Here is a 12,790-nt window from a genome sequence, read left to right as displayed (position 1 = left end):
AACCCTTTTAGTCAACAGAGAAGCCAAAGACACCAAACGATAACATCTTGTACCCAGCATTGCCTCTTCGTTGTACTGAGCAAGATTTTCTTTTTTTTTTTTTTCATGATCAGTTATGAGATGGGGTCTCACTCAGTCACCCAGGCTGGAGTGCAGTGGCGCAATCTTGGCTCACGGCAACCACTGTCTCCTGGGTTCAAGGGATTCTCCCGTCTCAACCTTCTGAGCGGCTGGGACTGCAGGCACCCACCATCATGACCAGCTAATTTTTGTTTTTAAGTGGAGATGGGGTTTCACCATGTTGGCCAGGCTGGTCTTGAACTCATGACCTAAGGTGATCCACCCACCTCAGCCTCCCAAAGTGCTAGGATTACAGATGTGAGACACTGTGCCCTACTCAAAGCCAGACTTTCTAACGTGGGATCACAGCACAGTTGTCCTTGTTTGGATTCCCCTACCTACCTTCACATCTCACTCACATGCTGCATTTTCACAGCCAGGGCCTGTTTCCAGGTTTAAGCCCGGCAGGCAGGGTTTGGAAGTGATACAGCACACTAGTATCTCTGCTTTACCCATAGGAGACTGCCCTGGGTCCCAGCCAGGCTGTTAGTCCACAGGTATACCCAACAGTTCCAAAGAGACAGCGACCATCGAGAAGGAGCCATGATGACGATGGCGGTTTTGTTGAAAAGAAAAGGGGGAAACGTGGGGAAAAGAGAGATCAGACTGTTACTGTGTCTATATAGGAAGAAGTAGACATAAGAGACTCCGTTTTGTTCTGTATTTGAGATGCTGTTAATCTGTAACCCTACCCCCAACCCTGTCCTTGCAAGAGACATGTGCTGTGGTGACTCAAGGTTTAAGGGATTTGGGGCTGTGCAGGGTGTGCTTTGTTAAACAAGTGCCTGAAGGCAGCTTGCTTGTGAAAAGTCATCACCATTCTCTTAATCTCAGGTACCCAGGGACACATACACTGCAGAAGGTCGCAGGGACCTCTGCCTAGGAAAGCTAGGTATTGTCCAAGGTTTCTCCCCATGTGATAGTCTGAAATATGGCATCATGGGAAGGGAAAGACCTAATCGTCCCCCAGCCTGACACCCGTGAAGGGTCTGTGCTGAGGAGGACTAGTATAAGAGGAAAGAAGGCCTCTTGGCGGTTGAGATAGAGAAAAGCCTCTGTCTCCTGACCGCCCCTGGGCAATGGAACATCTGGGTGTAAAACCTGATAGTATGTTCTATTTACTGAGAAAAGAGAAAACAGCCTTAGGGCTGAAGGTGGGCCGTACTAGTGGCAATGTTGCTCTTTATGCACTAAAAAGGTTTATGGAGATGTTTTCATATGCATATCAAGGCACAGCACTTTTCCTTAAACTTATTCATGTCACAGAGATCTTTATTCATATGTCTTACTGCTGACCTTTTCCCTACAATGATCCTATTATTCTGCCACTTCCCGTTTTCTAAGATGGTACAGATAATGATCAATAAATACTGAGGGAACTCAGAGACCGGTGCCGGTGCGGGTCCTCTGTATGCTGAGCGCCGGTTCCCTGGGCCCACTTTTTCTTTCTCTATACTTTGTCTCTGTGTCTCATTTCTTTTCTCAAGTCTCTCCTTCCACCTAATGAGAAACGCCCACAGGTGTGGAGGGGCAGGTCACCCCTTCAGGATCACAGCACAGTTGCCCTTGTTTGGATTCCCCTACCTACCTTCGCATCTCACTCACATGCTGCATCTTCACAGCCAGGGCCTGTTTCCAGGTCTAAACACGGCAGGCAGGGTTTGGAAGTGACACAGCACACTAGTATCTCTGCTTTACCCATAGGAGACTGCCTCAGGTCCCAGTCAGAAGCCTTTCTCTTTGTACAACTTCCTTATGGTTCAGAAGTAACAGGATTCTATTTAAATCAATTGGCATGCACCACCACCACCACCAACAACAACAAAAAACCCACTTTTTCTTTTCTTTCTTTTTTTTCTTTTTTTTGAGAGAGTGATTTTTTTAAATTGAGGTACAATTTACATAACAAAAAATGAACTATTTTAAAGTGAACAAATCAGTGGAGTTGTGTACATTCACATTCATATTGTACATAGCACATTCACAGAGTTGTGCAATCATCACCTCTACCTAGTTCCAAAACATTTTCATCACCCCACAATCAAACTAAAAAAAAAAAAAAATCAATTTCCTCTGTTTTAATGGATTTACCTGCTCTGGATATTTAATAGGAATGGAATCATGCAATATGTGACCTATTGTGTCTGGCTTTTCTTTCCCACTGAGCATTAGCTTTTCAAGTTCATCCATATTGTAGGAGGCATTCCTCATTCCTTTTGGACTGAATAACATTTTTAACAACTTGTAGATGAATAAAAATAAGGACTTATCCAATGCAGGCATTTGAGGATATAGTCACTGCAGTCAAGATGAATAAATGTCACAGTGGGAGGGAAATGAAGAGGAGGAGGGGATGTGGGAGGATGAAGAAAATACAGATTGAGAAGCAGAAGCTCCAAGCTGTTCTGCCTGCTGAGAAGAGTTTTTTTTTTTCTCTCTCTCTCTCAGTATGATTTCCTCAAGAGAGCACAGGCCCCAGAGTCACAAAACCAGCTCTAGAGTCCTCATTCTGCCATTCACTCCTTACATGTCCCTGGACAAGTTACTTTGAGTGTTAGTCTCCACATTGTAAAATGGAAATAATAATACCTGTGCCCTCAATTTCAAAAATATTTGTGAGCACCAAATAAAAAATTGTTATAAGCTGTGAAGTGTGGTTGAAGTGGTAGTTACTTGTTTCTCTCTACAATTGCTCAGGGAGGAAGCCCAGCTGATGTAGGACCCTCCTTAGTGATGATTTCACCTCCTTATTCCTGAGACTGTAGATTAAGGGGTTCAGCATGGGGGTGACCAGATTATTCAGAATCTGAACAGTTGCATCCAACCAGGGGCTGGGGGTTGGCCTCAGGTAAATGAGGACCACTGGCATGTAAAAAAGCAGGATGGCAGTGAGGTGGGCGCTGCAGGTGGAGAAGGCATGGCGTCGGCCCTCGGCAGAGTGGATCTGCAGGATGGAGAAGACGATGCGACTGTAAGAGGTGAGGACGAGAAGGAAACAGCTGAGGGGCATCAGGCCCACGCTGATGAACCCCACCATCTCCAGGGCTGAGGTATCTGCGCAAGCCAGCTTCAGCATGACTGGGATATCACAGAAATAATAGTCCACCTCATTGGGGCCACAGTAAGGCAATTGGAAGGTGAGAGTGGTCAGAAAGGTGGCCTGAATGCAGCCAAAGAATGAGGTCCCCATGGCTAGGATGACGCACGCTCTGTGGCTCATGATTACAGTGTAGCGTAGAGGGTGACAAATGGCAACAAAGCGGTCGTAGGCCATCACCGTGTACAGGAAACACTCAGTGCAGCCCAGGAAATGGTAGAAGAAGAGCTGGGATGCACAGCCTGCATAGGAGATGGCTCGGCTATTCCCTGAAAGATAGCACAGCATCTTAGGGGAACTCACAGAAGGGAAAAATATGTCAAAAATAGACAGTTTGCACAGGAAGAAGTACATGGGCGTGTGAAGCCGAGTGGAGGAGACAATAGCCAGCAAGATGAGCAGGTTCCCCATAAGGGTGAAGATGTAGAAGGACAAAAACAGGACCAAGAGCATAGTCTCCAGACCCTCCGTGTGCGGGATGCCCAGCAGGATGAATTCGGACACCACCGAGAGATTCTTCATGACTGTGAAAACATCTAACCTTGAAAAGGTACCCAAGACACCGAAGTCTAAATACCAATGTCAAGTTCTCAAGCTTTTTGCTGATGAGTGCTTTGGCTATGTTTTTAACAAGAAACGAACTGCCTTCTTAGGAAAGGCAAGAGAGAGATCCATGTAAAAACAAAATCAGATAATAAGGAAATGCCTATTTTAGAGTCAGTCTATTCAGCTCATGGAAGGAATGCTTTGTAAAGGCAGATGCTTGTCTTCTGCAGGATGAAAAGTTGAGAGGCATATTTAAAACACTTCAACTTAAGTTCGAAGCCTATGTACCATGGATTTATTCTTTTTGAGCATATTTACTATTTGAACTCTTGTGATGTCTTTACATAAGAAACTTCTACTATCCATTGTCCTCTGCAACCTAACAGAAAAATAATTATGTTAGAAACTGGAAAACTTAATATGAATCCTGGCTTTTCCATTTATTAGCTATACTTGTTAAAACAATTTACATGACGTCTTTCATAGACTTAGTTTCATCATCTGCCAAATGGAAATCATACTTATTATAACATCGGTAACACAAATATCCTAGTATTAAAGTTTATGAAGTATCTGCTAAAATGTCTGGCAAAACTATGAACCCTAATGAAAAGTTTTTTTCTTTTCTTCCATAAGTTATTGGGGTACAGGTAGTTTTTAGTCACATAAGTACATGATTTAGTGGTGATTTGTGAGATTTTGGTGCACCCACGACCTGAGCAGTATACACTGCACCGTATTTGTAGTATTTTACCCCTTGCCCCACTCCCACTCTTCCCCCCAAGTCCACAAAGTCCATTGTATCATTCTTATGCCTTTGCATCTTCATAGCTTAGTTCCCTTTATTTTATGTATCTTAAACTTAATTCTTAAGTACTTTCCTTTAATGTCTGTATCCTGTAATTATTTGCAAAAAATATTTTATTAAATAACATCATTGAATAGATTTAAGATTACATACTCTTCAGATTACATCTTTCTAGACTTGAAAGGTCAATGATCTCTAACTCTAATAAGAGATGCTGTTCTGGTTCTTCTGTTTCTAAGCCGACTTAAGATGACTGAAATATTGAGAAGCAGTATCAGCAAGGAAAGCATCCAATTCATGTTCCCGTAATGAAGTAAGAAATACAGTGATCCATGTAAAGAAAGGCAAAGAACAGCACTAATGAGGTAGTTTACATAAGTTAAGAGCAGAGTATAGCACCTGAAAGATTCAGGGATCTCTCATTACTCAGTAATAATAATGGTAATACACACACACGCGCGCACACACACACACACACACACACACGCACACCATTTAATGAATACTTACTGTGTTCCAAGGACAGGCTCAGCATTTGAAAACGTATTATTTATTTTTAAAGTATACCTATAAAAAGAAATTACTATTATTATTGCTGTTCTTATCTATAGATAGGAAAGTGAAGCTTAGAAAAATCAAGCACATTTCTCATGCTTAAAAAGCTAGTATGTGACAGATTTGTTTAATTCCATTTCCTGTGCCCTCAATCATTAGGAAATTGTGCCCTCTGTTTGCCTCTGCTTTCTAAGACAGCCTTGCTTGGAAAGGTACCCATTGCTTGGCAATGACACTCTTTCCAGATGCATTCACATCATTGCTTTATATTAAGGTAGGAAAAGTCTTCATGTCCTATTTCCTCCTGGTCATTACCAGTCTTGACTTTAGAACCCAATTGATACCTCATTTAGTTTTAGAGATTACATAACAGGTATTTTCTATTCCTTTAACACTAGACCTTAGTATCAGCTCCAATTAAGGAGCTTTCAAGTTGCGGAGCCACATTCAACATAGGGATCCCAATCATAAGCTGTGGCAAGTGTCATGGAAAAGCATCTCTAAAGAGAACGACCAAGCCAGAATGAGTCACCCACATATGACCCAAGAACTGGGCAAAGTAAAGACATTATAGAAACAGTGACATTCTGGGGAAGAAATGCTTCTGCAGTCTGCCCCTTGTTATTAATTCTAGCCACACCTGAATCGTCTCTCTGAGCAACACAGATTCCTGTGAGCTTTCATCTCTTTGGTCAGCAAAGGCAAGAGGGAGAGCATCTGGTTCTTGCCTATGATCAAACACCATGATATCCTGTGATTCCATAATTTGATTTTTAAGTCCATTTCAGAAAGAAGTCACCAAAGACAAGGAAGATCTCCATGTGTGAACCCATTAGTGTGTGAGGGGAAGAGGCTAACAGTGAGACATAGGTAGAAGTTTGAACACTCACACTGTCCACCTGAGAACACAGTCAAGTTTCCCAACTGTTATAACAAGATCTCACATTTACTTTTTCTCAGCAGAGTACAGCGTGCTCCAGCCAAAGGAGCCTTAATTCTCCTATTTATAAAGAATCAAATCTCATAGGATTTGTACAATCAAGACCCGTACACACTCACTCTCTCTGGATTGCTTTCTTGAAATTTCTTTTCAGAACCCCTTAAGCCCTACTTGGGACTCAGTGATAGCTCTGAGGGAGCAATTAGTTTGTCAGTAGCATTCATCACCCAATCATGAGATAACAGTAATAATATCATTGGAAAGTGATGCTCTAAAGTGGGAAATATGTTCCCCCAAGACTGTTTGCATAGTAGAAAAACACTAGTTTTAACATTAGATCGCTTGCATTGCTATCCCTTTGGTTGTCTGTTACACCTTCAAGTCTTTGCTCCAATTCAGATCAATATCATAAGTTCACGATCTCATGATAGTTTGTGTTACCACTTGCCTCATCACTTTTCAAATTATGTATACATGCATGTGACTATATGGCTAGCTCTAATAAACATCACTATTCAAGACAGAAGCCTAATCAGTAGTTATTTATTATGCATCTACTATCATGAGGTATCTTCAGGTCATTACTCCTACAGAAAAACAGTCTCACATACTGGACACATTGCTGGGAAGATGACCAGTATAAATAGAGGAGCTATAAACCAAAAAACAATCAACTAAACTGTTATTATTTAATTAACAATCCACTGTAAGTACTTACCATAAACTGTCATGCTAATGTATTTAATTCATTGTTACATTTAATCTCCAAATGAAACTTTAGGAAGTAGATAGTATTACTTGACAAAGAAACTGGACAACAGATTAAATAATCTAGAGATTACACAACTAGAAAGTAAATGAGCTGAGATTGTAATTTCAAAGCCAATTCTTTTAAGCACTAGGCTATGCTGAATTACAGAGATTTGAGTCTTGCACCAAAAGAAGAGAAAGAGATTTAATGTGGTCTTCAAATGCTTGCAAAGCTGGTAGGTAGACTTGGTAGGAGTTGTTTTACACAGACTCAAGAACCATGGGCAGATAGAAAGATAGATTTATTTTCAATGTAAAAAATAATTGTTTAATTATTAGAAATTTTACATCAATGAAATAAGCAACCTTTTGATATAATGATCTCATCACTGGAAGTAATTCAAGAAGAGGTAAAGAGAACCATCTTTCAGGTATACCATTAAGGATATTCTCAATTTGAATGAATAACATGAATTCAAAAACCTTTAAGTTTTCTCTTAGTATGAAATTATTTGATTTTATTTCCACCATAAAACTTTTCAATGATTCTGACCTAACACCATACAAGTGGAGCTTTAAATTAATGATGATAATTCAACTAACCCCTAAAGCAAAAGCAATTATGAATATGCCCATAGCAGTTACAAAAGTAGTTACAAAGGTTACAAAACTGTTACCATTGTAATACCAAGGACAGGTTCAGCATTTTAAAATTTATTATTTATTTTTAAAGTATACCTATAAAAAGAAATTACTATTATTATTACCGTTCTTATCTACAGATAGGAAGGTGAAGCTTAGAAAAATCAAGCACATTTCTCATGCTTAAAAAGCTAGTATGTGACAGATTTGTTTAATTCCATTTCCTGTGCCCTCAATCATTAGGAAATTGTGCCCTCTGTTTGCCTCTGCTTTCTAAGACAGCCTTGCTTGGAAAGGTACCCATTGCTTGGCAATGACACTCTTTCCAGATGCATTCACATCATTGCTTTATATTAAGGTAGGAAAAGTCTTCATGTCCTATTTCCTCCTGGTCATTTCCAGTCTTGACTTTAGAGCCCAATTGATAAATACCTCATTTAGTTTTAGAGATCACATAACAGGTGTTTTCTATCCCTTTAACACTAGACTTTAGTATTTTTAAGAGAGGAGAAAAGCAGGTTGTGGAGGGTGTACAGACACTGCTCAGATAGAGGCTCAGAGGATGAACGTGGTTTGTTGGGATGTCTTAGTAAGTACATCACATTTTAGATAATAGCTAACATTTTCTGTGGATTTGTTATATACTGGAATTGTGATGAGGGCTCTGTATTTAATATATCTCAATATTTACCAAAAATTTATTTCTATCTGTTTTTTATAGTAGAAAGCTTAATCTCAAAGACTCTAATTAACATAACCAAGGTAACAGAGTGGGTTAATGATAGAGTTGTATCTCAAATCCAGAATAATATGGCTTCTCCCTTTGTGTTATAAAGACAAATAAGTTTATTACTAATTTTGATTTTCAAATACTCATTAATAATTAATAGCACCTAACATTTGCAGTTGTTCTAGTTTTCCAATACACTTTTATGTAGTTCTAATTAATTCTTAAGAGCTGTGTAAGGTGGATTTTCTTAACTCCACTTTACAAATAAGGACATTAAACCTCAGAGCAATTCTGGCTTTTCTAAAGTTAGACAGTAGAAGAGCCCAGGCATTCCCAGGTTTAGCTGTCTTTCCACTACATCATCACTGCTTCCCAAAGTGACTCTATACAGAAAGCAGCTGTCTCTGGATGAGAGACATATTATTAATAGATTCATTTGGGTATTTGATTAAGCCTTCAGTATAACCTTATGGCCATTACTGTTTTTATCGTGGATTCCCTGACAAGATTATGGCATCAAAATATAATGAGATAGGCTGGGCATGGTGGCTCATGCCTGTAATCCCAGCACTTTGGGAGGATGAGGTAGGTGGGTCACTTGAGGTCAGGAGTTCAAGACTAGCCTGGCCAACATGGTGAAACCCCACCTCTACTAAAAGTGCAAAAATTAGCCGGGCATGGTGGCATGTGCCTGTAATGCCAGCTACTTGGAGGCTGAGGTGGCAAAATTGCTTAAACTAGGTGGGTAGAGGTTGCAGTGAGCCGAGATCATACTACTGCACTCCAGTCTGGTGACAGAGCGAGAGTCCGTCTCAATAATAACAATAAGAATAACAGAAAGCGTCAGAGGAACAAACAGAGAGAGTGAGAGAAACTTATTTAGCTCATGTTCTGTTTCCTAGGGAAACAGTCCCACTAGAAAGTTTACTACATATTTCTCAGAAGAGCTCTCTTGCCATGGTATGACTTGTGGGGAAATTTGCATTCTATTTCCATCATCTTTGTTTAAGTCTGCTTAATTTAATTCCTTTTTTTTTCCTACTCCAGGTATTCAAGTAAGTCAAGACATAGTCTAGCAACAACTGATTCCTCAACTAATCCTTCAGCAAAATTTTCTGTTTATAAATAGCAAGCTTAAGTCTAGGCGTTCTTGATCCAATGACAGGTGCTTTGTTGTTTCTTGGCAGGATAAGGGTCTGCGGTGAATTGTCAATCATGTTTCTTCCTTTATCTGCGACAACCCAGTGGAGAAGAAGTAGGCTGCAAGCCCCAAATGGAAAGGAGTATAACGATGGCTATTTATTGGGTGACACATATCTGAAGCTGCTATTTCCTTTTCTTCCTTTTGTTCTTCCTCCCTTCCTATCATTTTTTTTTTTCCTGGTGGAAAAGTTCTTGGCATCCTGAAAATTTGATGCTTTCTATGGAAGAGGTGTGATCTATCTAGTAGAGGAATATAGAACTGAAAATTTTCTGCATTTTTACTGGGGAGAGATGGAAATGAAAGCAATATCAAGGACTTGAATCCTTGGAAACTCTCTTGAATGATTTGGAATCCTCAATCATCACTAATTCCTAAACAAATTTCATGCTTCTATCTGATCCCACTCCCACTTTCAAAGCCTATAACCTGTTGGGATATAAGTCAGGTAACCATAACAGGTTAGAATACTGAACCAGTCCTTGGAATCATATGGAGTAGTTCAATGTCTAAAATGAATCACTAGTTTACATCTCTCAATGGAAATGTAAGCCTGAAAGTATTTGGTGTCCCAATCAATATTAAGGCCATTTGGAACCAACTATCAGTTATTGGAGCTTCAGAAATTATTGAACCAAAATTCAGAATCTATGCCTTTAAACGTCACACCATGTCCTTTGATCATGCATTCTAATAGATATAGTTACAAGAGAATATTTTGATGTATTCCTCAGATAAACTGATCCGCCTGAACTACAGCTTCATTTTACAATATCTTCTTTGTTTAATGTGTGTCTATTTAGCCATGGACATTAAGAAATCACAACAGCAGATGTGCTAATTTTTAGTCTATCATAACTGATAGGGTTGTTTTGAATGTGTGCAACTCTATGTATCTTGTACCAGGGTGGTAGTGTCATTCATATATTTATTTACACCTGAACATTATGATAAGATGATTACTGTTTAGAGTAAAGATTTGGTACAAAATGGAAAATATGTAGCTGTGTATTAATTATATCTGTAACATTCATTTTAATGGTTTTATGTAATAGTGATTACAGATTCTCCCAAAACCAGATAATTCAGCTAATTTATTAATAAAGTATTATAATCTTTGTTTTTAATATTCAAAACAAGTAGCTATTCATATTTTTATTTTTAAAAGTAAAAAATAGTAATACTTTCAATCATTGAGTTTTTGTATGCAGTTGTAATTGCTATTAACTTAAAACAGATGGTTTTAACCACAAGATATTTTTATGAAAGTCTTAAGATAACCACAAAGAAAAGTCTCAAAAGATAAAGAGAAAATAATCAAACCAAAAAATAAAAAATCAAATAAAGGAAGAAAGCAAGAGAAGAACAAGCTCACTGCAAAACAAACATAAATAATTAAAATGGCAGTGATAAGTCTTCACTTATCAATAGTTATTTTAAATGTAAATGAAATAAATTCTCCAATCAAAAGACACAGACTGATCATTTTTATTTGTCTATCGTACCTCAGTAAAGCAGAAAACATGCGTTAGCACCAAATGAGAAAATCCACCCCCATCATCCAGTCACCTCCCACCAGGCCTACCTCCTACCCTGGGGATTACAGTTCCACCTGAGATTTGGGCGGGGACACAAATCCAAACCATATCATGTTCGTTCAGCTTTTTCTTGTGGTAATAATGAGAATGGTGATTTCCAAACTCTTTGCATGTTATAGTTGAAACTGGCCTCCATGTAGTCTGATCTACCAAATCTCCACACTTCACTGACCCTTCATTTACAGAATTGTACTTTTTGGAACTTACGAGGTAGAAAACTTTTTTTTTTCTATTGTCTATCTAAAGCTAAAAGTTTGTGTTTGTTTGTTTTGCACATAAACCAGTTTTTATTACTAAGTGATGTAACAAACAGACATCCTTAATGGTGAGATGTGAAAATGAGGTGAGGTGTGGGGAAGAACTCAGTAATGCAGTGAGGGTCTGTAAATAGACAGAGTCTCAGGGAGGGATGAGGGTATAATGTTAGGCAATTCTTCTTAAATAATAGTAAGCATAGTCATAAAGCTGAAAGTGGAATTGTATAGGAATACAGTCAGGCTTACATGAGATTATATATATATATATTTAAAACCTTTGTCAGATATCAAACTCTGTATGGAGTTTGGAATCCATGCTTTTTTAAGCCTTTATTCTACCTTTTTTAAAAAAAAAGCTTAATGAAGTGTAGTTTATGTACTGTAAAATCCATTCATTCACTTTAATCGTTTTTTGAGGTATTGTAATATTCAGTAGATTTTTAGGGTAAAAACGCTTACATTTACAACTATAATATTCAAACTACAGAAAACAAAAGACAAAGAGAAAATCCTGAAAGAAGTCTGCGGAGCGGAAGGGGGAGAACACTTTACCTATAGAGGAAAAAGAATAGCAGCATGTTTCTTGCCAAAAACTATTCATGCTAAAAGAGATTGAAGTAAAATATTTAAAGTGTTAAAAGACAAGACGGCTGGATGCGGTGGCTCACGCCTGTAATCATAGCACTTTGGGAGGTCAAGGCAGGTGGATCACAAGGTCAGGAGATCGAGATCATTCTGGCTAACGTGGTGAAACCCTGTCTCTACTAAAAATACAAAAAATTAGCCAGGTGTGGTGGTATGTGCCTGTAGTCCCAGTTACTCGGGAGGCTGAGGCAGGAGAATCACTTGAACCCAGGAGGTGGAAGTTGCAGTGAGCCAAAATCGTGCCATTGCACCCCAGCCTGGGTGACAGACCAAGACTCTGTCTCAAAAAAAAAAAAAAAAAAAAAAAATTGACACACACACACACACACACACACACACACACGGAGCTATATGTTCAGCACAATTAAGCTTCAAAAGTGAAGAAGAAATAAGGACTTTCCCAGACAAAAAGAAAAACTAAGGGAATCCATTGCCCACAGATCTGTTCTACAAGAAGTATTAAGACAAATTCTTCAGGAAAAAGAAAAAGGATACAGGTAAGAAACTCAGATCTATGTAAAGAAAGGAAATGTCAGGGAAGAAATAAATAAAAGTGAAATGCATATTCTTATTAATCGATCTGAAAGATAACTGTTTAAAGTTATAATAGTAACAATTGCGTAGTTAAAATATAGATATAAGTGAAATTAATGGCAGTGATGTCATAGTGGATGGGAAGACGGACTTAGGAATGCTCTGTTATAAGGTAACTGCACTACATGTAAAGTGATATAGTGTAATTTGAAGGTGGGCTTAAATTAGTGATAAATGCATATTGCAAACTCCAGAGGCACAACTAAAAGTATTCGTAAGAAACATGATGGATATATTGAATGGAGATAAAATGAAATCACATAAAATGCCTGGTTAAAGTGAGAAAAGACAAAAATAAAAGTCAAAG

The 12,790-nt window shown here is 38.6% G+C and overlaps 1 protein-coding gene across 1 annotated transcript; it reads right to left on the bottom strand.

Moving 5' to 3' along the window:
• Positions 1 to 2,803: 2,803 nt before the first annotated feature.
• Positions 2,804 to 3,739, bottom strand: LOC112607055 (olfactory receptor 149-like). The gene has a single exon (XM_025358097.1). It carries the CDS (start codon positions 3,737 to 3,739, stop codon positions 2,804 to 2,806), a length of 936 nt encoding a protein of 311 aa, XP_025213882.1.
• Positions 3,740 to 12,790: the final 9,051 nt, after the last annotated feature.

The sequence above is a fragment of the Theropithecus gelada genome, chromosome 14 (genome assembly GCF_003255815.1).
Source record: "Theropithecus gelada isolate Dixy chromosome 14, Tgel_1.0, whole genome shotgun sequence".
NCBI lineage: Eukaryota > Metazoa > Chordata > Mammalia > Primates > Cercopithecidae > Theropithecus > Theropithecus gelada.
Note: the sequence above shows the minus strand (reverse complement) of the source record. Positions and strands in the feature narration are given on the sequence as shown.